The sequence below is a fragment of the Poecilia reticulata genome, chromosome 14, assembly GCF_904066995.2.
Source record: "Poecilia reticulata chromosome 14, P_reticulata-male-v2, whole genome shotgun sequence".
Taxonomy (NCBI): domain Eukaryota; kingdom Metazoa; phylum Chordata; class Actinopteri; order Cyprinodontiformes; family Poeciliidae; genus Poecilia; species Poecilia reticulata.
The window spans coordinates 10,193,161-10,218,340 of NC_088843.1; the positions used below are offsets into that span (position 1 = coordinate 10,193,161).

Here is a 25,180-nt window from a genome sequence, read left to right on the forward strand (position 1 = left end):
GCTGCTCGGAAAAAACTATAATCTCTCCTTCAACATGAGATTTAGACATGTCTTATAGTGCTCAATTATAAAACATGTCTTCCTTTAAACCCCAGACTATAACATATATAGCTAACTGTTGGTGTTTAATAGTTTGCGCTCACTGTCAGGAAAAAGATTTGAATTTTGAGTTTGAAAATTGGTTCAAAGTGGTCACCAATCAGTATCTCAGTGCATCTCTAATGACATTTTGCTAATTTAAATCATTAAATTATTTAACGTGGTTCCCACAAGCACCCATTTTTTTGCATTTCACTCAAGGAAAACACAGATCTTGAACGTGTAACATGAACTCATGCTGTTTATTCCTGGTGGTAACAGATCAAAGCAGTGTTACATTTGGGGAGCATGTGAGCATCTACACATATCGCATTAATTAAATGCTACATTCACCTCTTCCTACTTGCATCTCTCCCCATCCAGGGTGCCAAAACGTCAACAACAGAACCCCCGATCGCTCCGCCCGTTTCAGAAGAGGAGGACGAGGAGGAGGAGGAAGAGGAGGAAGAAGATGAAGACGAGGACGACGACGACGAGCTGCCCCCGGTCATCGCCCCTCGACCTGAGCACACCAAATCTGTAAGTTCAGGAGCCACCGGTTGGTCCGATCACTCGGCTGCTGTAACACATTCTGACTCTTCTGATGCAGATCTACACGCGCTCCGTCATGGACCCACCAAAGCCCCCCGCCCCGGTCAAAGAGGAGTCAACTCCACCAGAGTCGCAGGTTCAGCCTGACAACACCTCCAACACGATGTACCGCCACACCGACCGGCAGAGGAAGAAGTCCAAGATGACAGATGAGGAGATCCTGGAAAGACTCAGTATGTCTTTAAAGATCTTCAACAAAATGGGTTATTACTCCTTACATAGACAAATCTGAGAGAAATAAATGTATATATATGTTTATTACTTTATATAAACCTTTGGCATTGTAATTGTGGAGTGTGATTGAGGGTATTCATACAAAAATATTAAATATGGGATTAACCCTTCCGGATCGAACTGATCGGCGACAATCCAGTTAAATTTGCAGTACCGTAATTCTGCTACATGTTGCGCTATCTGAAAAATCCCAACAGTTTCTGAAAGGGGAGACGATTCGCTTTCCAGCCGATATCGGGTTATTACGGTAATTTCACCCCCGCTGTAGAAGGGAGGAAAATTAATCTGAGGGGCGCTCTTTTAAATACAATAAATTGCAAAAATCACTTGCTATATATTGAAAGCTCCAGTTGTTATGGATAAATTGGCAAATATAAATTTACTCACAGGACATTTAAAGAAATGTCTACAATTAAAATAAGCAAAAATATCCAGGAGTAGATCTGAGACTTGGGTATTAAAGGATTAAAATCTTTCACTTTGCTATCAAAAAGCTTCCAGTTTATGTTTCTAGCCGGATGTTTGACATTAGTTCTCAGCAGGATTGATGGAGCTCATTTAGGTTGGTCTGGACCGGCTTTTTTTAATCATAGTTTATACATTTTTAATAGGATTGCATTTGGCACAGCAGTTGTACAAGTTTCAACCGTTCAGCTGTTGATGTAAGGCGAAGCTCTATTTGTGCAATTCACCAGTACCACTTGTTGCAAAAATGACTCGTAGCTCAAAGCAGAGGCCACATTTTGGTATCTATTCAGTCGATGTTTGTGTCAACTTGGTTTACTGGTTTTGCTGCTGGTTCCAGTATACATTAGCCTCGAGCCTTACTGGTTCCTGGATTCTTCGTAAACATTCTGACCAATTTCCTTTCATCACAGATGAACAGCGGGTTGAGTCAGAGGGTTGAAACATGGACACAATTAAGTGTTTCTAGAGGATAATGATCCCAGAATACATAAAACCTGGTTTGAGAATGGATGAGCAGGCTAGCACTAAACTTTTGGGAATGGCCCTTAACTCAACTCTATTAAATATTTGTGAGCTGTTCTTGAAAGCTGGGTCCTTACCAGAAAACCATTCAATTTAAATGAGCTTTAGGAATGTGCCCACTGCCAAGAAGAGCGGTCAAATGTCCTGCCACAAACTTGTTGCTGACAAAGAGGCATTTATTCAAATATAATGAGTCATTTTGTTTGGTTTATTCTTGTTTAGATAATAAAAAATTGTTCAACACATTTTTCCTCTGATAGTATCCGTGTCAGTTTGTAATTTTTTTGCGATCTTCTTTAGTCAGTATGTACAAAATGCCAGTTACTCGACAGCAGTTGTCTTGTAATCCGAAGGTTGTTGGTTCGATTCCAGCTTCCCCCAATTCCCCTAACAATGAAAGCACTGGTGTATGAATGTTTATCCGTTCTTAAGATTGACTGGATGAACGTGGCTGTAATGTAAAGCTCTTTAAGTGGTTTGCATGGTGAGAAAAGGAAAATAATTTCTGTGTATTAATGTACTTGATTAGTCTTGTGCCTGTGATATAACTTCAGCTTGAATCACCAGGAATCCATTGTGGGGATCAAGACATTAATGTGCAGCCAGGATGCTGATTATGTATCTGTTCTCTCCGACTCAGGGAGTATTGTCAGCGTGGGGGATCCCAAAAAGAAGTACACACGCTTTGAGAAAATCGGACAAGGGTGAGTCTCTTCATGGCGGACAAACAAAATGAGTCTTTTTTTTTAAAGCGTCAGTCTCTGAAAGAGAACTAAGAGAGGGTTAGGGTTGGACAACTGTGAGAAAAGTGAGTGGACAGGAAATGAAAACTGAATCCCAAAAATATTGAAACACAGATTAGCTCCACCAGCTAGCTGCCGCTTTCCACTTTTCTCTGCATCTTTAAATGCTTTTTTTTTTTTTTCAATTCAGGACTCCTCTGAATAGATAAGAAATATGCACTGGTTGTAAATCTTCACAACATGATCAACATTTCCATATTTGATCAAGTGGATAGCTGAAGAGTGGGTCGTTGTCTGTTTACTCTCTGCTCTCTTATCTTGAATTTATTACCACCAGAAACTCTGCTTCATAATTCATAGCCTGTGACAGAGGAGAAAGAGGAAGAATCAACAGAAGAAGGCTTTTAACTGGGAGTTAAATGCAGACTTAACTTCATTCATACCCCTTGAAATTTTACATTTTACAAACGCAAACGTCAATGTATTCTATTAGGATTTTATTTTTTAGACAAAGCAGTTCATAATAGAGAGATGTGAGGAAAGAATATGTGGTTTAATTTCCAAGATGCATCTGTATTACGTCACTTTTACTCTGAAACAAAGTAATAAAATGGAGTAAACAAATTGCTTTCAGTCTCTTAATAAGCTCTGGATGTCATCCAACTGAGTACAGGAAACACAGAACTTTTTTTTTTTTTTTTTTTGCTCCCAAAAGTCAAGGCTAGAAATCAAAAGTCAAGGTGTCATCATGTACTCAGACCTGAACTGTAAACACCAAATAAGGTTCAGCCGTAAATCAGCCCACAACCAGATTGTCAAAATGAAGGCTTTCCTGACTTAAACAGGAAACACGAGATCTGGTACAAACTCTAGTTTTCAGTACATTAACTTTTTGAAGAAGAGCTCAGATCAGTGAAGATAACTAGGCAGTTGAAGCTCATCCAAAATGTTGCTGGCAGATTCTTGAAGAACAGTAAGCTCGATCACACCAGTATGCTGGCTCCCTTTTCATAAGGGGTAGTACTTTAAATTTTGTTGATAGTCCACAGAGCTTTAAATGAAAATTTGAAATGTGCAAAAAATTGTTTTAAATCAGTACTGAGATAAAATAAAAAGTGATCCTGGAATAAAAGCGGCTAGTGCCTACAGAGGATCGGGGCAGAGGTTCAGCGTTCAGCAGAACACAAAGATCCAAATAGTTAGTCACATATCAGAACGGCCGTGTCAAAGTCCAGACCTTAATTCAACTCAGAATCTGTGGCAAGACTTGAATCTGACTGATTATGAGCTGTTTTGAAAGAAAGAAGTGGAAGAAATGTAAGTTTGTAGATATGCACAGTTGACTGAGACATGCCTCGAATAGCTAGCAGTTGACATCAGCGAAAGATAATTCTGCGCAAATGCACTCTAAGCATTTTCGTTGGTAAAAAACAACGTAAAACTTAACAAAGCAAATCTAAACGTTTGGTGGAAAAAGTACTGTGTTGATGAAGAATTTAGAAATATTAATTATTTGAGTTTCTGCTGTAATCCATAGTTTTGTACCAACTTGGTTTTAGCTGAAGATATTTTGATTCTTGCTGCAAAATCAAATTTTATTGCAGTCAAATTAACTTTTTTTAAGTCTTACTTTAATTTCTAACTCTAGTTGCATGTGCCAGCTTCTAAAAAACAGAAATATTCAAACGTAATAAATAGATCTTTCTCCAAATAACAGTAATTTTCAGGTTCAAAAAGTTTTTTTTTTGTTTTGTTTTAATGTTTTATATTTCTCTTTTAATTCTGCTGTTTTGTTTTTTCAGAGCGTCTGGCACGGTCTACACTGCCATCGACATAGCAACCGGTCAAGAGGTAAAACATAATGTTCTTCTCCGCTAATGTCTCCTGCTAATCTTTACCTACGTGAAGCCGTAATTGTCTGTGGTCTCAGGTGGCCATCAAGCAGATGAACCTGCAGCAACAACCCAAGAAGGAGCTGATCATCAACGAGATCTTGGTGATGAGGGAAAACAAAAACTCCAACATAGTGAACTACCTGGACAGGTTAGTTGTTTGAAAACCAGAACCTTATTTCTAAAATGTAAACGTTTTGCTGTTGTCAAGGAAACCGTAAATGTGCGTTTCCCCCGTACGACAAAATTTTACGGTTATTTTGTCGAACAGGGAATCCAAATTCAAAGATTTTCAGTTTCTTTCATGTAAAGAGAAAAAAAAAAAAATCAACGAGGCTTTTTTAAGAATATTCAGTTAATAAAACATTGACATTTATAAAACCTAAACATTTAACTTGGCCTCCATGCACTAAGTTAACATGATTCAGTTTGTACTGTAGTAACATTGAGGAATTGTCTGATCCTCCTTTTAGTGATTTTCTCCTACTTCTACAGATTTCCTTCTCTCTCCTTTTATGAGTAGGCTGAACTCGTATTGAGGTGAAACACTGCCACCTAGTGTTTCAAAGCAGCAGGAACGCTGCAACAGTTGAAACTGTCCATTTTCTCATCACCCTTTCTGTTGTGGTCACATCTTTGCTCAGTAACGACCATGTAGACCTTTAACGTGTTTTTACAAGTGGTTTGTCAAACTAATGAGGCTTCTTGTTGGAGGAAAGATTCATCCTTTTCCTGTTCTCTTCGTCCTCCAGCTACCTGGTAGGAGACGAGCTGTGGGTGGTGATGGAGTATTTGGCCGGAGGCTCGCTGACGGATGTTGTGACTGAGACCTGTATGGATGAAGGCCAGATCGCCGCCGTCTGCAGAGAGGTAAGAAACCAGGTTTGGACAACCACGGCGTCGCCCAATGCAAGTCAGGAGAAGAGAGAGACCTCTCGAATTTGCTTCTAGGAACATGGATGCTGAATGTATGTGCCTCTACTTGTGTCCTCATAGTGTCTCCAAGCTTTGGACTTCCTACACTCCAACCAGGTTATCCACAGAGACATAAAAAGTGACAACATCCTCTTGGGGATGGATGGATCCGTGAAGCTCAGTAAGTCATGTTTAAAGACTGGTACCAAAAAGTTACATTTTTTAGAGAAGGAGTAATCAACTAAATGACGTTCCTCTGCCTTCCTCTGCAGCCGACTTTGGTTTCTGCGCCCAGATCACTCCGGAGCAGAACAAGCGCAGCACGATGGTGGGAACGCCGTACTGGATGGCACCGGAGGTGGTGACCCGAAAGGCTTACGGACCAAAAGTGGACATCTGGTCTCTGGGAATCATGGCGATAGAAATGGTGGAGGGAGAGCCACCTTATCTGAACGAGAATCCACTCAGGGTAAATGCAGTCCAGGAAAAGGTTGTTGTTTTTTCATTGTTAGGTGCAAGCTGGTTCTGCATCAACTGCACCAATACAATGCCTCGCAAACACATTCTGTCGCATTGCAACTATGAACTCTGCTGTACTTTGTTGTTTTTTTTCTTCTAACATCCAGTAGAGGTTTGGATAAATGTAAAGAAAAAAGAAAATGATGCATTTTATTATGAGTGGGCCATAAGTAGTCCTAGTCCAAGCGATGTGTGGGACACAGCAAACATGGAAGGTGGGGAACTTTTGAGTCAAAACTCTATGAAGGAAAACTTACTGCCAATTAATTACACAAAGGTGAAACACGGTGGTTGCAACATTATGCTGTGGGAAGAAGGATGCCGTTGATTACAGTCCCGGATTAATTACAGTCCCGGAAAACCAAAACTTGTTTAAGGCTCTAGAAAGATTATTTTATTTTTTTGCTAAACAACAACTTGTAACAAACAGCCAGAGCTACAGGTATCAATTTATGGTTGCTTTATATAACTGCACACCACACTTTTCAAATTTCTGTTCCAAAAAAAAAAACTTCTGAAAATCTTGTATCATTTCCTGTCCACAATTTTGCAGCATTTTGCATTGGCCTATCGCATAAAGTTCTGATAAGAGGGAAGTTAGGTGTTAAAAAGTTCAACTGAAAGCAGAGGATAAGTTATATTTTACTGTCCCACAGGGGACATTTGTTTTTGGGCTGCAGCCTCTTCACCTTCTGAAGTATGACATCATGCAACTAAACGTCAGATATTGTAATAGGTGTGATTTATAACTCACAATGAATTTAGATGTTAGTATTGGTTAGCTTGCTTATCTAACATAGATGTTAACTCAAATGTTAAATAAAATCCCTTTTGCTTCTTATTGTAACATAACACTGTATGATCATCATCACAAGCTTTCTTTGATACAGATTATTGGATCTTTTTTAATGGACCGGAAGAAATATTTACATATTTACACATAAAAAAATGGAGATAAATGTTTTTTTGTGGATAAACTGTAAGGCAATGTTTTGATTTTTTTCTCAAAAACGTGTTGATTTAATGTTTTCAAGATATTTGGATTTCAATTTTAAAAGTGTCATTATGTTTGACTGCAGGCACTTTACCTGATAGCAACCAACGGTACTCCAGAGCTGCAGAACCCTGAAAGGCTCTCATCGGTGTTTAGAGACTTCCTCAACCGCTGTCTGGAGATGGATGTGGACCGCAGAGGCTCTGCCAAGGAGCTGCTGCAGGTGAATATCCCAAAAAACATAAAAATTAAAACTTCATGGCAGTTTTTGTCCCAAATATCTGGGTCTGTTTGGTTTCAACAGACCATAAAATATTCCACCACAAACATTTTGGAAGATTAAGCAAATTCTGGGTATTTTCTTTTTGCAGTTATAATATGGGAGGTTATTTCGCTTTTAAATGTTCATCAATATTAGGAATTATTGCCTGAACATAAGCTCCCATTTCTTGCTGAAAAGTAACGTGTATGCAAGTTTTCTTTATTTTAAGTGTCTTAAGAAATTTGTGCTAAAAACTAAACCTAAACTAATTGGGTAAGAAGTTCTGTTTTTGCAGTTCAAAGTAAGATTTATCCTGCCAGTGTGAGAAGAGATTTAATTAGATTGTAAGGAACAACCTGAAGTGGTCCAGATTTGCTCAAAAGTTGAATAAGATTTAATTATTCAGCTCAGTTCACTGCACTGAACCCTATTGAAAACCTCCTGGTTATTCCACCAAACATTGATTTCTGAACTGAGTTATAACATTAGTGTTGTTGTTCCTAAATGAATTTGAACTTGTTTTCTTTGCGTTATTTAAGATCTGAAAGCGCAGGATCTCTTTCGTTATTGTGACAGTTTCTCATTTTCTGCATATAAAAACAACATTTTTGCTTGGAACTTCAGAGGCATGTTGTCAGTAATTCATAGAACAAAAGAACAATGTTCACTTTACTCAAACATAAACCTACAAAGAGTAAAAGTGATCATTTTAAGTGGTCTTCTAATTTTTTTATAGAGCTATATATCAGACGTATTCTCCATCTGTGCAAATGTGTCACCTGATTCTCACAATTTTAACCACAAGTTGACAGAATCTCTCCTGTCCATGCTCTCATCCCCACCTTTGTGCCTGCAGCATTCCTTCCTCAAGCTGGCGAAGCCTCTTTCCAGCCTGACGCCTCTGATTGTAGCTGCTAAGGAAGCCATAAAGAACAGCAGTCGCTGAGGGCGGGGCTCCCTGTCCAAGCCCAAGGCCGGAGCGCTGCCGCTGACGCGTTGCTTCTTGACAGCAGGGGTTTGCGTGAACGGGGCGGGTTTGTGTGACTGACAGTGACAGCACAAGGACACAAGCCCCTCCCCCAGCCGCCACCACTCGTCCTCCAGGCCTCGTCTGTGGGACGGACATCTGGCTTTGCAGCCTCTTGGCCACGCTGCTGAAATAACAGACCTTGCCTCCTTGTTTACTTCTCCAGCACTGTACATGTAGAGCAGTCCATCACAAGTATGTCAGACGTGTGTGTGCGTTCGTGCGTGTAAGCGTGTGTGTGTGTGTGAGTGTGTGTGTAAACAAACCGTGCACTTCTGTTCACATCATGTCTTGTTTTGGGACAAATCGCTCCCTAAACGGTAAAGGAAAAATAGTTTAGATAAAAGCGAGAAGGAAAGGTGCTTATTCTCAAGAGTGGAGAAAAAAAATATGCTGCAGCAGCGAAACGGAGAAACAAAGATTTCTTCCCCATCCCGGGTTAGGATTGGCTTCCTTCCGTCTCGGTTTGGACCCGACGTCAGCCTGCATGACCGTGGTTCTGTGAAGAAGCACCGCTGACCCTCTGCAGATCGCCTCCTCTGCTGTGGCGTGACTCTGCTGCGTTTCGTGTGTTGACGTGTGTGAATGAATGTAGGAATGCAACTGCCGGAAGAGGAAAAAGGATTCAGGAATGATTTCTTCATGACTCATGAAAGCTTTAAATACCTTTTCCAAAAATCAATTTATGCAGTTCTTATATAGGATTTGTGCGCAAACTCTTTTTTAAATTTATTTTTTCTTGTTTTTATCACTCGACATAAATTCAGTTTAATTTTTACATTTGGTTTATTTTAAAGTACTTCTTGAATATGTAGACTCTTCATTATTTATGATATAATTTTTGAAACATTCTGACACAAACTATCATTTGAAACATTATTACTCCTAAATTTTTATCATTGGTGTTTTTTGTTGTTTTTTTTTTTCATACAGTGCAATACAAAAGCCTTTCCACATTTTGTCATGTTGCAAACATCAGCTTTGTGTTTTGAATTTGGACTTTATTTATGATTCATAATTGTGAAGTTGAAGGAAAATGATCTGTGCCATTTAGCAGATTTACTTTCTGGATTGTCCTGTTTTTAGCTCCATGTCTCTCTAAAATGGCTTCTTATCGATTTCCTTTTAATTTAAGTCCAGCTGGATTATGATATCTTAGTAGTTGGACTCCTTGATTTTATGTAGGAACATAAAATTCATTACACCTTTAATATTTTTTAATTGTAAGCTGTGCATTGTTTTCCTTCCACTGCCACAATCATGCTCTACAATGTTGTATTTGTAACATGGAGTTTGTGGTTATAAAATTGCCAAATATGAAAACAGATTCAGTAAGTTTGAATAACCTTGCAAAGCACTGTAGAACATCTTCTAATTTCCACAAATTAGAAGAAAAGCGATGAATGAAGATGATAATCCTGAATTCAATCTAAAGTCCATGATTCTCATTTAAACCTTAAACCATGAGCAGAAGATGAAATCCAGTAGAAATGCGTCTCATTTACAAAACAACAAAATGTCTTTTTATTGTAATCTTAATTTTCCTTCTGAATGTTGATGTTAGCGGCGACCTGGTCAGGTGGAAAAACTTTACGTCCTTCTGACATAAAATCCAAGTTGCTCCTTGTCCGAGCTTTAGTTTTCTTTAAAAATTGTGTCTTGTATTTTGACTTGTTTCTCATAAGGTCGTAAAATTTTGTTGTTAGTTTTTAAATACGTGACGGATTTGACAGAGGTGAGCGTTATCCTCTGAGCTAATTAAGGAGTGCCATTCTTATGATTGTACCCATTCCTCTCATATGTGGTTTAGAGTTTAAACTCATTCCAGTACAAAGTTCATCCGTCCCTGGTTGCATTCCTCCACGTACAATGCCGTGAGAAACTCGCATGAACTCATCCTCGACGTGAATGTTGTGTTAATATCAGGCTTTGGAACAAGTCACCTGTTCTTGCTTCACACTTTTTATAGCCACCAATGAGCTTCTGCCATAATTCTGGCTGGATAATTGATCACTTTTCTGAGCAGAACTGAGAGACTTCATTTAAAACATAGACTTTCGAGCTTAGTCTGTTATTTTCTAATTGGGAGCATGTTTTTAAAACCAGGGACTTTGGGGTTGGGTTTCCTTAAGCTTAGTGTTGGATCAGTTTTATTTGTTCCAAACCCATTTTGGTGTTCAAATGGCCTCCTCTAAGTCTGTGTTCATGTAAAACTGGCATAGAGAGTTCAGTGACACCATCTGATTTACTGGAGCCTTGTTCCAACAGCACAAAGGTCCCATGTACACATGAAACTGGTTCTGAAATAAATAAAATAGGCTAACATCAACCTACCTGAATGTATTTGATGGGTACCTGGCAGAAATTTGCTAGGGCTGAGCAATAAATCAATAACAATATACAAGGTGATACACATTTGATCAATACATCAGATGAAATGTTGATCATTTCACTGAACTCTGATCCAGAACCGCACAGCATTCTGGGAGATGTGGGCGAGTGAAAGGCTTTAGCCTCTCACCCTCTCAGGGCCAACTAAATAAAAATTCGTGGCATGAGCTAGCTCACTGATCTTTGGTTACCTAGCAACTCACTCTCTCTTTGGTTACCTAGCAACAGCCTGTTGCGTAAGACACGCTGCAGCAGTTTCAGGTTTAGCCTGAATCGGCTCAAGAGGAAACTGGATGAAACGGCAACGGTTACATCAACAGTTTGGGATCATTTCAGATAATGAAAACAAAAGACTAAGAACTATCGATGTCAACTGATATAAAAATGTCTTATGGAAGAACGATTTTTAATCATATTGTCCAGCCCCAGGCCATATTTTAAAAACCAGACCTATGGCAGGACATGAGTTTTGTCAGAACCTTGTTAGTGGCTACAGAAAGAAGGAAGTGAATAAACGACCAAAACCGACGACTTTCCTACCGATGACGAGTGGATGCACATTTCTTACCGGCATTGTAGCTCCCCTGTGCGTGTGTATGTGTCTGTTTGTGTGATGATGATGATGGGGGGGCTGCCTCAATCTGCACTAAAAGATGCCTCACTCCTGTTTTCCACCTTACCTTTGAGGTGCAGGGTAGCTGCTCAGAAACATTGTACCTCCTCTGTACAGAAGATGCAGGAGAGGCGACAGACCTGAGGACGCAGCAGATTCCATGCATGTGAAAACAAACTGTGCACTGTTATGTCCCGAAACGCATAGGCTGGGATTGTTAGGATATGTATGTATGTAAATATGGCAGGCCCTCTCCCCCTGCCCTCCCTGTCTGTTTTTCAGAACTGTGTAACTTAAGCTGATAATAATTCAGGTGACTCGTATGGTACCGATAAATGTTCTGCACCCTGGCAATTGAAAAACAAAAAAGCAACAGAAAAACAACCAAAAAACAGAGAAAGTCTAACCCACACGCCGTCTCTGCACACTCTCGGATCCGCCTCTCTCATTTTTTTTTTTTGGTGGGGGGCCGGGGGGTCTCTATAGCAGACAGTTCATCTGTGGAGCGAGCCGCTGATCCCGGCTCTCTGTGTGCAGGCCCACACAGTCAGTCCAGGCCGAGCGTGGCCGTCCTCCTTCTCGTCCTCCTCCTCCTCCTCCTCCGTGTCGCTGCGTGTGGCCTGTCGGAAAGCCTCCCCGGCTCTGGGACGTTTTGGCCTTTCTAACCCTTGTACAGGTCTGAACTATGAGCACAAAGGTGAACTTCGGGACAGGAGACGCCACTGACGTGCCCACCCACACCCACACCTGCCCCCCGTCCTCCCCGTCCCACTCTTTTCTGTGGTTGCTCCTGTACATTCCTATCTTCTGAATGTGTAAACCTGTACACGTGGTGTGAAAAATTTCTCTATTAATGTGTATCAAGAGAATGGAACAAAGACAAAAAATGTTACTTTTTAAATTATTATCTTTATTATTATTATTATTACTCTTATTACTGTCTAGCTTTGTAAAACTGCTGATCTATCCGGCGTACCTCGGCAGACCTTTCCCTGTCTTTGAAAAAAAAAAATTAAATAAATAAAAAAAAGGACAAGCAAGAATCGGGGGAGAGAAATGAGGTTTTGGATAAACTATTTTTAACTGTGGTTGAAGCAATAGACTTTTTGAACTTTGAATCGTGCATGGCTGTGTCTTGAGTGTAAAAATACAAAATATTGCAGTTTGGGAACTGGACTGAAAATAAAAAGAGGAGGAAAAACAAGAGTCTGGAGAATACATTTATTTTTAAGTTGTCATACCTGCATAATTTTACCAACAGCCTCACCTGCTTTGTTGGTAAAAGCTATACAACCGATGATGCGTGGACATTTTTTTATGAATAATGGCGTATTTGCATCAAGTTTTAATGTCGCTGACAGTTACTTCAATTTTGCTCACAGTGTAGTTTCATGAATAAATTATTTTTCCAAAAACAAAAATACATCGTAGTCAAATTAGAACATGTTTATAAAAAGGTAAAGTAATTTTTATATCACATCTTCAGCAACAAGGCAGTTCAAAGTGATTTAACTGAATTAGAAGGAAATACAACAACAAAACCAAAAGACAATAAGAGTAAGAATAAGTCGTCCATATAAACTAGCAGTTTCTCTGGATTCTTGTTCTGATAAAAGCAGATGTTTCTCCATGTTTGGTAAGAGTAGTGAAGTATAAAACTAAATGTTGGTTCTCCATGTCTGATTCTATAAAGAAGGTGGTACTTCATCTTTCTCTACAGTTTCTCTATCTTGCTCCGATATTAAAAGGTAGGTCCCCCAAGTTTAATAAGAATAATAAGAAATCAAAGATTAACCCAAAATCTGGTCAGAAGCATCTTGTTTCCTTCTAATTTTCTAAAAATTAACTCAACATGGATAGTGCTTGAGCTGTTTTGGTTCACAGACACAAAGATCCTGTATGTTTTAAATATTGATGAAGGCGCCGTCTCATTACAAGGCCGTCAGCTCGTTTGAAGTGAGGATCCTCAGGGCGATTTTGCTGGGCATATTGTCCGCCTTCTTACTGTCTTTATTCTTCAGCTGGTGCCAACGAGAAGAGTTGTCATCAGGCCTCCCTGGCAGCACGACTTCTCCCAAAAATTTGTGCGATCCAAGGTCATCGCTCCACAACTGGAAAAGACCAGACAGGTTCGACATCAATAACACAGGAGGTGATTTGTTGTGTTAGAATAGAAACTTTTGCCCAGGCTGCGATTAATATAATATAGACAAACTAATTTAATTACATTACGTGTAAAAATGATATACTGTGCTGTAGTAGAAGTGTTGCATGTTCAGCCTTTCCTTTTTGAATATATAGGATATGTTGAATAAATCAGTTTATTATTTTACCACACTGATGCGCTGGAAGCTTTATTGTTACATAAGCTGAATACCTATTTGTGGGATTTTCACACATCTAGGTCTGCCAATACTTTTGTAAACATGTTTTAATTTTACTTACAAAAGTTTTATTAGCATTTAGTTTATTTAAATATGTATAGGGAAAGCCTTTCAATTTACCATTTATGTTGTTATGAGGAATCCTGACTCTGCTTTGTTTTCATTTTAAGTCTTTTTTTTCCTGGCTTTTGATGTTTTTTTCAGCCCTAAAAACAGTAAATGACTAAAAACACAACTGTAAGACTGGGCAGTAAATACCAGCCCCACTGATCTATCTGAGACTGATCACTGTCACTGATTTTTCAACTTACCTGCACTGTTAGGGGCTCTGTGACCTTCTTTCTGTAGAAAATGGTGCTAAATTCAAAAACCGGAGTCAAAGAGTTCTTGTTGGTGGTGGACTTCACTGATTGGTCCTCGCAGGAAATCTTCACATATGGGTTTATGCCTAAAAGATGGATTTAGTTTTATTTCTGTGAATTATAAATGAGCAGGACTAGTTTGAAAAAACATTGTCTTACCCTCTGCCTGGTCTCCTTGCTGACCGATCTCAGCTCTGTCCACATATATGTGGGTAACAAGTTGAGGATATCCAAAAAGCGGAGTCCAACATTTAGTCTGTGGTTTGTCCTTCACTAGCTCCCTGAGGGAAGACATGGATAGAAATCATGTTTCTTAATATTCTGACCTCAATCAAAAGGCAGCCAGACTGACTAAAACATATTTAATGTTTTAGACCAGGCAGATCTCAATGCTTTAATGATGATATTTCTATTCCCCTAAACACCAATCTGCTTGGCCCAATAGAATATAATCCATCATCCAGGATCCATATAAGCATTTTAAAATAGTTAGGATAAAATAGTTTGTTTTCCCTCAAGGCTTTGAAATACATGATGGTTTACCAGAGACAAAATGTTAGATTTCCACAGGTTCACCTAAAGGTTAGTTTAAATCATCTGAATTTTCTGTGCCATCAGTTTCTTACCGGCAGCCGGAGTCCACGTCCGTGTAAAGTCGGAGCATGAACTCTCCTTCTATGAAAACATCGTAGGTGGTTGGGATGACGACATATCGGCCCTGTGGCAGCTTGATTCTCTTGAACACCGTCCGAGCGTCGATGTAGGTGAACGTATGCATGCTTTTTAGCGTCTCCATGTTGTGCAGACGATACTTCCTGTTCACCTCCACCTGCAAAGGAATTCCAGGTTGTACATTCATCACTGCAGCTTATTTCTGTGCATGTAGTTGAACTATTATTAGAATATATTTCCTCCCTTTCATTTGTTTTAGTTTATTTTTTTGTCTGACCTAAATCAGACAAATAACTTGATTAACTGGTTTCCAAATCATTTTATATTTTAAAGGGATAACACTTTAGGATCAGGAACACCAAATTTAACTGCAGTAGTTAGGGACTAATACCATGTACTAATGGGTAGCTGACCAGTACTTACTGGGGAACACAAGCCAGTCTTATTAGTCACCTGAGTCCAATTAATTCAGATGTTACCAATAAATCTATCAGAACCTGCCAAAGATGGGACATCAAATGTCCCAACTTGTTTAAAGGCATAGTGATCTTAGTGTATTTAGACTTTTGACTTTGAAGAAAGTAATACAAATTGCTTTAAAAAAAGAATAGTTCTCTCATTATTCTGGCATTCACCAAATAGAAAAACATATGGTGATCCTATTGGACCTAAAACAGGAAAAATTTATTCTGATTTCACGTCAGACAGTGAGAAAAAAAATACATGTCTTTTAATGTAGTGTATTATTTTAATTGTACATACAAATATATAATCAACACAGCTTTCCATTGCAACTATCCACCAGTGCTTGCCTCACCAAAAGCAGAGTCCTTGTTTTTGTACAACAGAGAGCTGTATGGATGATTTGTGTTACCTTTAAGACGTTGAAGCCGATGCTTAGATTTTTTCCTTGACCTCCTTTCCTGTAGATCCTTCTGTCTTTCTGCTGCAGTGAGATCAGGACCTTGTCAGATTCTTTGGTGACATCAAACAAGTACTGGAAGAAAAGGGAAAATGCATTAGTTTTAAGTTGTTAGTTAGTACAGTATGTGTAGATAGACTTGTCAGAGATGGAGGGACAGAGTTTCTCCAGAGCCTTCAGCACCTGTGGGTTCTGCAGAAATGTCTCTTTGTTGTTCATACAACCTCCACAGCGGTTCAGCAGGGGGTAGCTGTTTTGAGTCCATTTTCCAAAATGCACTCTCTCATTCCAGGTCACCACTGAGGTGTTCATTAGATGGCAAATATCCACTTCATCAAAGTTCTTGCACCAGTCTCTGAATGATATCCTGATCATCCAAACAGAGAGCGCATCAATAATGAACAGTTAGGAATCAAATTAAATAGCTGGAGTGTAATCAGAGACCCCGACCCACCAAAACTCTCCATCGTCCGCCACTGTGATGCCGAGGTCGGCCTTTTCTGTGTCATCGACCTTTGACCATTCTTCAGAACTGACAAACAATAATCAAAGCCAAAAAGGTGGTTATTTAGCAGGAGCCATTCAAAAGATGCAGAGAATATTCTACTTTAGACAACAACTGTTTCATGTGTCACCCTCTAACATGGAAAAAATAATGCATGGTTTTTATATTTGTGTCTTTACAGAGTAAATACATCATAATCTGTGACTCCTTCCAAGTGACAGATTGTGTTGCAATATTCTTAAGAAATGTAACTGGATTTGTTGTTGACAGATTGCTCAAATAGTTTCTTGCCTACACTTATTACACTGTAAAACTAATTGTCATATAAGCCACTGAACATCTTTGGTACTCTGGAAATACTATTGCTTAATCTTTAACATGAAAATGCCACATTAAACTAAGGACATTCTTAGCTACCAGGTAATTGTGCTAGCAACTGTACAACATGTACAGTCATGGCCAAAGGTTTTGAGAATGATTCAAATGTTAATATTTACAAAGTCTACTGCTTCAGTTTTTATAATGGCAATTTGCATAAACTCCAGAATGTTATAAAGAGTGATCAGCTTAACAGCAATTAATTGCAAAGTCAATATTTGCCTAGAAAGTGAACTTTACCCCCCAAAACACATTTCATCTTCATTGCAGCCCTGCCTTAAAAGGACCAGCTAACATCGTTTCAGTGATTCCTCCATTAACACAGGTGTGGGTGTTGATGAGGACAGGGCTGGAGATCAATTTGTCATGATTAAGTAAGAATGACACCACTGGACACTTTAAAAAGAGGCTGGTGCTTGGCATCATTGTTTCTCTTCTGTGAATCATGGTTATCTTTAAAGAAACACGTGCAGTCATCATTGCACTGCACATAAATGGCCTAGCAGGGAAGAGTATCGCAGCTAGAAAGATTGCACCTCAGTCAACAATCTATCGCATCATCTAGAACTTCAAGGAGAGAGGTTCCATTGTTGCCAAAAAGGCTCCAGGGCGCCCAAGAAGGACCAGCAAGCGCCAGGACCGTCTCTTAAAAGTGTTTCCACTGCGGGATCGGGCTACCAGCAGTGCAGAGCTTGCTCAGGAATGGCAGCAGGCAGGTGTGAGTGCATCTGCAAGCACTGTGAGGTGGAGACTCTTGGAGCAAGGCCTGGTCTCAAGGAGGGCAGCAAAGAAGCCACTTCTCTCCAGGAAAAACATCAGGGACAGACTGATATTCTGCAAAAGGTACAGGGAGTGGACTGCTGAGGACTGGGGTAAAGTCATTTTCTCTGATGAATCTCCTTTCTGATTGTTTGGGACATCTGGAAAACAGCTTGTTCGGAGAAGACAAGGTGAGCGCTACCACCAGTCTTGTCTCATGCCAACTGTAAAGCATCCTGAAACCATTCATGTGTGGGGTTGCTTCTCAGCCAAGGGAGTCGGCTCTCTCACAGTCTTGCCTAAAAACACAGCCATGAATAAAGAATGGTACCAGAATGTCCTCCGAGAGCAACTTCTCCCAACCGTCCAAGAGCAGTTTGGTGATGAACAATGCCTTTTCCAGCATGATGGAGCACCTTGCCATAAAGCAAAGGTGATAACTAACTGGCTCAGGGAACAAAACATAGAGATTTTGGGTCCATGGCCTGGAAACTCCCCAGATCTTAATCCCATTGAAAACTTGTGGTCAATCATCAAGAGACAGGTGGACAAACAAAAACCTAGGAATTCTGACAAAATGCAAGCATTGATTGTGCAAGAATGGACTGCTATCAGTCAGGATTTGGTCCAGAAGTTGATTGAGAGCATGCCAGGGAGAATTGCAGAGGTCCTGAAGAAGAGGGGTCAACACTGCAAATATTGACTTGCTGCATTAACTCATTCTAACTGTCAATAAAAGCTTTTGTTACTCATAATATGATTGCAATTGTATTTCTGTATGTGATGAAAACATCTGACATACACACATGAAAACCAGAGGGCAGCAGATCATGTGAAAATATAATATATTTGTGTCATTCTCAAAACTTTTGGCCATGACTGTACTATACTATGTTTTCAAATTATTTTTAAGAATAAAGCTCTGAAAGATTGGGGTTAGCTAACCCTAACTCACTGATAGGAGAATGACTCCCACATGACCCCTCCTGACCTGTCACTCCACGCTCCTGTCCACTCAGCCTCACCCCAGGGATTTCTCAGGCGGATGAGTGGAATGGTTTCACTGTTAAAGTAGGCCCGCAGCCTGTTATTCAAATCCACTCGTTTCACGTCCGTGACCGAGTACGCATGGCCTCGCACCAGCCCCTCTTCCGTCCTTGACTCAAGTCCAAATTTCTGAGGCTGTGAAATTTCAAAGAAAATGTTTGATTTGGCATTCCTGAAGACGAAGGAAACGTAAACAGAGAAAACACGTAGTCACTCACATCAATGGAGGAGCTGATGATTCCATTGTGTTCCCACACCTTGACAAGATTATCAAACAACTTATCTTGTTTTTTTTTATCTGTCCTGTACTCTTTCAGGTTGATGGCTTCTGCCACAGCTCCACTGAAATCCACCACAGCATCTGTAGTGTTGCCTCCAACCAGGGACTCATAGCTGCCAAAGAGCCTGGACACAGTGGGAGGAGGGAAATTTGAAGAGTTGATTGTCAGCTAAAATAATTTGATAACTTAAAATATTCATGTGGTGGAAAATACAAAAAATCTGTCTGTGTATCTTCTCCTGGCAACAGCTGGTAACATTGGATGACCAGACAGATGAGAAATAACTAAGTTTCATCACTCCAAGCAACGTGTCTCCACAGCTCCAGAGTCGGGTGACAGCATGTTTTATACCAATGCATACAACACTTTGCAATGCTTTTGAGTTGTGTTTATACACTGTCCTTGAGCTAATCTGATGACCACATGAAGTGGATATCTGTAGCTGTTGACTCAGAAAAATGTGTCCTCTGAGCAGCAGGCTCCTCTGAATCAAGTGATTCTGCTCTGAGATTTTACATGGCCTACCACTTGGTGGATGAACTGCTGTCGTTTCTAATTTCTTAGAATCAAACCAACAGCTGATTGCAGAGTTAGATGGAGGTTTTGCCCAGACGACATAGTGTCATGATGCCACTCTGAGCTCCTAGTACCGATCTATTCATTCACAAATGTTTCTAGAAGTGTGTCTGGATTTAATGAATGAATGTATGAGTGAATACTTTCAGCAAAATAATGAATGAAGATAAGACACCACAGCTTTGTTTAGATGACATGTTCTCTTGTCTTTGCATGAAGTTATGGACTACTGAATAAGTTAAAAAAGAATAAGTTAAAAAAGTAGCATACTTCTTAACCAAAATAAATAAATGTACTCACCTTAAAGGTCGGATTTTTCACAGTTTTTTAGTGACACGATAGAACCACAATAACATATTAATTTATTTCAAGACTTTATATGGAGCTTTGTCAGGGCTGCCAGTGAATGTACAGGATGCTGAGGAACAGATTTGGTTTACTGACTTGGCGTAGGCTTTCTCCAGCAGGGCGCTCCAGAACTCATTCTTTTGTTTTGAATGACAGTAGATGAGTTGTCCGTGTTCGTCTGTCGGCAGCCGGTCGTCTATCACCACTTCTGTCCACTGACCGAAGATCCAGAACCGGAAATGGAAAATCCCAGCGTAGTTTGAATCCCACTCCTGCTCCTTCCAGTCAGGAATTACCTGGAAACATGCAAGCACAATAAATTTACCAAACGTCTCGCAGTTTGCCACAATGGCATCTCCTCCAAAACGATGGTAGTAAACAATTAAAATATTGGATTAGGAAATGGGCAGTCATCTTCGGGATATGCATTTGAATTTCTAAATCTTTAAAGTATGGCATTATGGGTAACCTGTGTCTGCTTTACAGTAACAGAGGTTGTGTTGAAATATTTTGAAGGAATGAAACTGAATCAGCTGCATTGTTGCATATTTTTCTCTCCTCCAATTTTTCCACTGTTGAAAGCTACTTGGACTTCTTTGGTATTAGGTTTCTATCGACTTTTAAAATGGAAAACTGCATACTACAGTATCGGGGACAAATTGTTACCAAAGTCTTTCTTGCTACACACTTTCTTGATTTATTAATTTCAACAATAGTCTGAAGTAAATCTTTTGAAGTGCTAAAACAGACTTTTTAATTAACAATTTTAAGTAAACTCACCTTCTCCCAGAGTTTTGGTCTTAAAGCCAGGGAGGCACAGGCAGCAACCATCCAGCAGTTTCCCACAATCCCCTGGTTCAAGTCATGAGAGCTGATACCCTCTACAAAGAGGCGTGGGGTTTCACATAATTCCTAAAACATTAAAAAGCATATATCTACATTTTGAATAAATAAATCAATGGCAACTTTGATAACTGTTAATCAATGGATGACCAAAACTTTCCGACCCATGACAAATCACCAAACAATAAAATCAGCAAATAAAAACAATTTAGTTTTTAGGAGGTAAAGAAGATCAATTATTTTCTCCAGAGATTAACTGTTAGTTTGTGTAAAATATGTTTGTTGTCGTTTGTTTTAGTTACATGCTGCTGCAGCTTTAAGCAGACGTTCGGTGTAAGAGTCACTGCAGGTGGAGCAGAAATGGGGCTCCCTCTGTGAAATATTACTACCAATATCGTGTAGCGGCGACTTAAATTATTTTTTGGGTTATTTGTTTAGCTTTCTGACCGTGATGCTAATCCGGGTGAGTGTTGGTAGTTGTGCCGCGCGCTTGCGCAGTGTGAAGAAAAAAGGAGAGAGCTGCACACGCAGGCTGCGAAATGAGATACAGGTGATCGGTTTGTGTGATCGGCAACACATGACAGTAATCGGCGATCACCGATCAGATAATTGTATTTTTCACGGAAATCGGCCAATTATGATCGGTGGCCGAAAGGTCAGTACACCTCTAGTTTTTTTTTTTTTTTTAACTTCAAAACGTGTGTTTGATAACGTTTGATAACAATAATTAAAACTTCTCAATATTGACATTGTCAAGCAAAATGTTTTACATCAGGCCACATGGCTACTGCATTAATGAGCAACACTAAGCTGTAGTTAGCAATATGTTGTTTGCTGCTGCTGGGCATGATAATTTACCTGGCTTAAACAAACATTTTTACATCAATTTCTAAGTTATGTGAAACTTCTCCTATTAAAATTTGAAGGCTCAGAATCACATTCTCAGGTAGGAAAGACTCACCTGATATTTAATTTTTAGCTACTGTAATTATGCCTAATTGAAATTAACTTAAAGAATTTAATGAATATGTGTGTATGTATTCCATCTTAGGTAGGGCTGCGCCGATTGCAGTTTTTAGAGCCAATTACCGATCTTTAAAAAGCCTCACCTGCTAATTTTGACCGATACGAATTTTTTTTGTCTGAAATGTCGCTAAATATTGCAAGAAAGTCGTGTTTGTAGAAAGTATTGATACATGAGTGCAAGATGCAAATACATCCCACACTTTTAAGATTTTATTCGTAAAAAGATTAAATACATTTGTCATTTTCTTTTACTTTGAAATTATGTGCCTAGCTTGAACATGCAGTGTTTATGGTTAAGCACAGATTTTAAAAATAAATCCTGAAAGTAACAGGAAAGCAAAAAAAAGTGACAAAATTCATGTGAGTTGCTTCATTTATTCAAATTAGGAGTCTGCCTTCAGGGCCATGCCGAGATGATCAGGAACATTATTTTGTCAAAACAAGGAAATTAAGTTAATCTATGGAGACATAAAACATTTTAAACATTTCTGGAGTGAAATAAACTCACCCCTGGTCGTTTCCAATCTATAACTTCAACTCCTTTAGGGGGGTTGTTGTAATAAATAGATGAAATGGTGGCTGGAAACTCTGGATCTTCAAACAGCGTCCCGTTCTGGTTGTGCTGCTTCTTCAGCTCAGCGTAGAGCTGATCCTTGTAAGCGACGGACATGGTGGAGATGCCGAGGCCTCACAGCTGCAGATGAGAGACAGCAGAGGATTCTGGTCTTTATAAGGGAGGAATCAGAATGTATTTAGTCTTGGTGGGATTGCTGTACTGCTCCAGACTGACCCATGACCCTGAGTGAGTCTCAGTGGACTCATTGAGTTTGTCTGGACAGATGAAAAGTATTTATGATATTGGAAGAGATTTGATGCTGTCACCTTTGCTGGCTGTAGAACATAAATATCGTTATGCTTGATGTGCTTACCGCTGACATTTTACCTGCATACCTAAACGGTGAGGTGGCTCGATAACTGATCATTCAGTATCGACTGAGAATTTTCTTGGATTTATCATTTTTATGTGAAGATTTTAATTTTCTTTTCTTCACTGGAATATTAAAGCATAAAGTCTCAAGTTTTTCATCTGGCTGTTACAGGTGACGCCATCTACACTTCCCAGTGTTTCCAGGATGTATGTGAACCAACATAACGATCAGGGAAAACTATTTGTTTAAAGACGCTTTCATGTTTATTTCAACAAGAGAAACAGAAAGTAAAATGTACTTAAAGTAAAGATCAAACTGATGTTCAGTAAACAGCAAACACTGCTCTTTAGTCAGATTTTTAAACCAAAGTTATGCAACATGCTCTTAAAAGTTACAAATGACGAACAGAAACATTTCAAAAGCAACACTTACCAACCGGAAAATCTGATTCTTGTGAAGATAAACTTAGATTCTTTTGATCTTCCCTCAAACTCCACGTCAGGTGTTTACAAGTCAGTCCACGCTTCAGCTTCAGGAGCCACAACACAAAACAGCTGTCTACCACACCTTCTTCTGAATGAAATGAGATTTCCTGTTCTGCTACTGTGAGGAGTTCCCAAAAACAGGGTTAGAAAACTGGCCTGGCGGCTATATCAGTGTGTAGGAGTATGTCATGTAAAACGGCTGATTGTCTGAAAGTATTTAAGGAGAGGGAAACAGAAAATAAACCTCACCCCCGCGTCCTCTGAAGGTAAAACCGGTAGAAACCTGCTGGTCTTGTTTAGAAACACACAGAACTCAAGATTCTAGTCATAATATTAGCATCACAAATACAATTGTCTAACTATATTAAATCATTTTTAAATTTTTTAAAATCTTTTTTTGCACCACTGATAAATTGAACTAACTGTGAGAATGAAACAAACGGGCAGGCGCCAGCGATCTGAACTTCACTGTGACTCCCACCTGATGAGATCTGGTCAGGCTAAACACCACAGATCAGTTTTTTTCTCAAAATCCTTAGTTCATCTCTCAAAATTAAATATGCGAATCAAGGAACATGTGAGTGTCTCAGAATTACAAGTTCTTCTTTCATTGAGTTTGGATAAGAATCAAATTGATTAGTCACGTTATCAATAGCGGTGTGCTCTGGAGGGATATTTTGATGTAAACTATGGAAACAGAAAGAAAATTAAAGTAGCAAAAGGGACATACGTAATACAATCTCCTCAAGGAAAACTGTACATGCAGTGCAGTTCAGCAAAGATTTAGAAAAAAAAATCTATATGATTTACATATTATGACAACTTGTTCAAGCATTTTGCATTTTTATAAGAAATTATCTCTTAAATTGTGCCTGTCCAGACTATTCAACAGATATGCAACTCTGCTTTATTTTCAACGGAGCGTCTATAGCAGACAGTTCTTCACCTGTGGAGCGAGCTGCTGATCCCGGCTCTCTGTGTGCAGGCCCACACAGTCAGTCCAGGTCGAGCGTGGCCGTCCTCTTCCTCCTCCTTCTCCTCCTCCTCCGTGTCGTTGCGTGTGGCCTGTCGGAAAGCCTCCCTGGCTCTGGGACGTTTTGGCCTTTCTAACCCTTGTACAGGTCTGAACTATGAGCACAAAGGTGAACTTCGGGACAGGAGACGCCACTGACGTGCCCACCCACACCCACACCCACACCTGCCCCCCGTCCTCCCCGTCCCACTCTTTTCTGTGGTTGCTCCTGTACATTCCTATCTTCTGAATGTGTAAACCTGTACACGTGGTGTGAAAAATTTCTCTATTAATGTGTATCAAGAGAATGGAACAAAGACAAAAAATGTTACTTTTTAAATTATTATCTTTATTATTATTATTATTACTCTTATTACTGTCTAGCTTTGTAAAACTGCTGATCTATCCGGCGTACCTCGGCAGACCTTTCCCTGTCTTTGAAAAAAAAAAATTTAAATAAATAAAAAAAAGGACAAGCAAGAATCGGGGGAGAGAAATGAGGTTTTGGATAAACTATTTTTAACTGTGGTTGAAGCAATAGACTTTTTGAACTTTGAATCGTGCATGGCTGTCTTGAGTGTAAAAATACAAAATATTGCAGTTTGGGAACTGGACTGAAAATAAAAAGAGGAGGAAAAACAAGAGTCTGGAGAATACATTTATTTTTAAGTTGTCATACCTGCATAATTTTACCAACAGCATCACCTGCTTTGTTGGTAAAAGCTATACAACCGATGATGCGTGGACATTTTTTAATGAATAATGGCGTATTTGCATCAAGTTTTAATGTCACTGACAGTTACTTAAATTTTGCTCACAGTGTAGTTTCATGAAGAAATTATTTTTCCCAAAACAAAAATACATAGTAGTCAAACTAGAACATGTTTATAAAAAGGTAAAGTAATTTTTATATCACATCTTCACCAACAAGGCAGTTCAAAGTGATTTAACTGAATTAGAAGGAAATACAACAACAAAACAAACAACAAAACCAAAAGACAATAAGAGTAAGAATAATTCGTCCATATAAACTAGCAGTTTCTCTGGATTCTTCTTGAAGTATAAAACTAAATGTTGGTTCCAGTTGTTCTGGGTTGAGTTCTGGATTTGCACAATATGAAGCTAAATGTTGGTTCTCCATGTCTGATTCTATAAAGAAGGTGGTACTTCATCTTTCTCTACAGTTTCTCTAAATCTTGCTCCGATATTAAAAGGTATAGGTCCCCCAAGTTTAATAAGAATAATAAGAAATCAAAGATTAACCCACTGAAGTGGACACTAATGCTTCATAAAATACACTATCAACTACTAACCATCAGCTGCAAATGTAAGAAATTATGTTTGTAAAATCCAATATGGCCGACAGACAAAAAAGCATGCC

At 39.3% G+C, this 25,180-nt stretch overlaps 2 protein-coding genes and 1 long non-coding RNA gene across 5 annotated transcripts in view; 1 reads left to right on the plus strand and 2 right to left on the minus strand.

The window, feature by feature from the left end:
* The window catches only part of LOC103475835 (serine/threonine-protein kinase PAK 3), a 32,814-nt gene extending 24,296 nt beyond the window's left edge, over positions 1–8,518 (plus strand). For both annotated transcript variants that reach the window (XM_008427746.3, XM_008427747.3), the window contains 10 exons: positions 463–618; positions 689–863; positions 2,555–2,618; positions 4,460–4,508; positions 4,588–4,700; positions 5,302–5,419; positions 5,546–5,645; positions 5,737–5,933; positions 7,063–7,200; positions 8,096–8,518. In XM_008427746.3, coding sequence (XP_008425968.1) covers positions 463–618; positions 689–863; positions 2,555–2,618; positions 4,460–4,508; positions 4,588–4,700; positions 5,302–5,419; positions 5,546–5,645; positions 5,737–5,933; positions 7,063–7,200; positions 8,096–8,185 — 1,200 coding nt within the window. In that variant the 3' untranslated portion in view covers positions 8,186–8,518. The remainder of the gene's footprint in view (positions 1–462; positions 619–688; positions 864–2,554; positions 2,619–4,459; positions 4,509–4,587; positions 4,701–5,301; positions 5,420–5,545; positions 5,646–5,736; positions 5,934–7,062; positions 7,201–8,095) is intronic.
* Positions 2,967–4,647, minus strand: LOC103475834 (uncharacterized). The gene is made up of 2 exons (XR_535364.3): positions 4,556–4,647; positions 2,967–3,018 (listed from the first exon to the last, which is right to left on the minus strand). It is a non-coding gene; the product is annotated as an uncharacterized LOC103475834 (long non-coding RNA).
* A 3,780-nt stretch (positions 8,519–12,298) lies between the features above and the next one.
* LOC103475833 (calpain-5-like) lies at positions 12,299–23,823 on the minus strand. Of its 2 annotated transcripts, XM_081615461.1 has the most exons (13): positions 22,735–23,823; positions 21,882–22,067; positions 20,285–20,416; positions 19,601–19,800; positions 18,518–18,704; positions 18,244–18,434; positions 16,065–16,142; positions 15,794–15,977; positions 15,563–15,685; positions 14,643–14,845; positions 14,176–14,297; positions 13,966–14,102; positions 12,299–13,381 (listed from the first exon to the last, which is right to left on the minus strand). In XM_081615461.1, exons 2-13 carry the CDS (start codon positions 22,041–22,043, stop codon positions 13,202–13,204), a joined length of 1,899 nt encoding a protein of 632 aa, XP_081471587.1. In that variant the 5' UTR covers positions 22,044–22,067; positions 22,735–23,823; the 3' UTR covers positions 12,299–13,201. The 2 variants fall into 2 exon arrangements, with proteins under 2 accessions (XP_081471587.1, XP_081471588.1); XM_081615462.1 differs by lacking the exon at positions 22,735–23,823 and having other exon boundaries at positions 21,882–22,727.
* Positions 23,824–25,180: the final 1,357 nt, after the last annotated feature.

Bases quoted from the DNA above. Each gene is read 5' to 3' on its own strand.
- LOC103475833 (XM_081615461.1), bottom strand. From the start codon at position 22,043: ATGTCCGTCGCTTACAAGGATCAGCTCTACGCTGAGCTGAAGAAGCAG. The intron at 19,801-20,284 runs GTGAGTTTACTT...GCATGTTTCCAG, and splicing joins GACCAAAACTCTGGGAGAAG to GTAATTCCTGACTGGAAGGA. The intron at 14,103-14,175 runs GTAAGACAATGT...TCCATCTTTTAG, and splicing joins GCAAGGAGACCAGGCAGAGG to GCATAAACCCATATGTGAAG.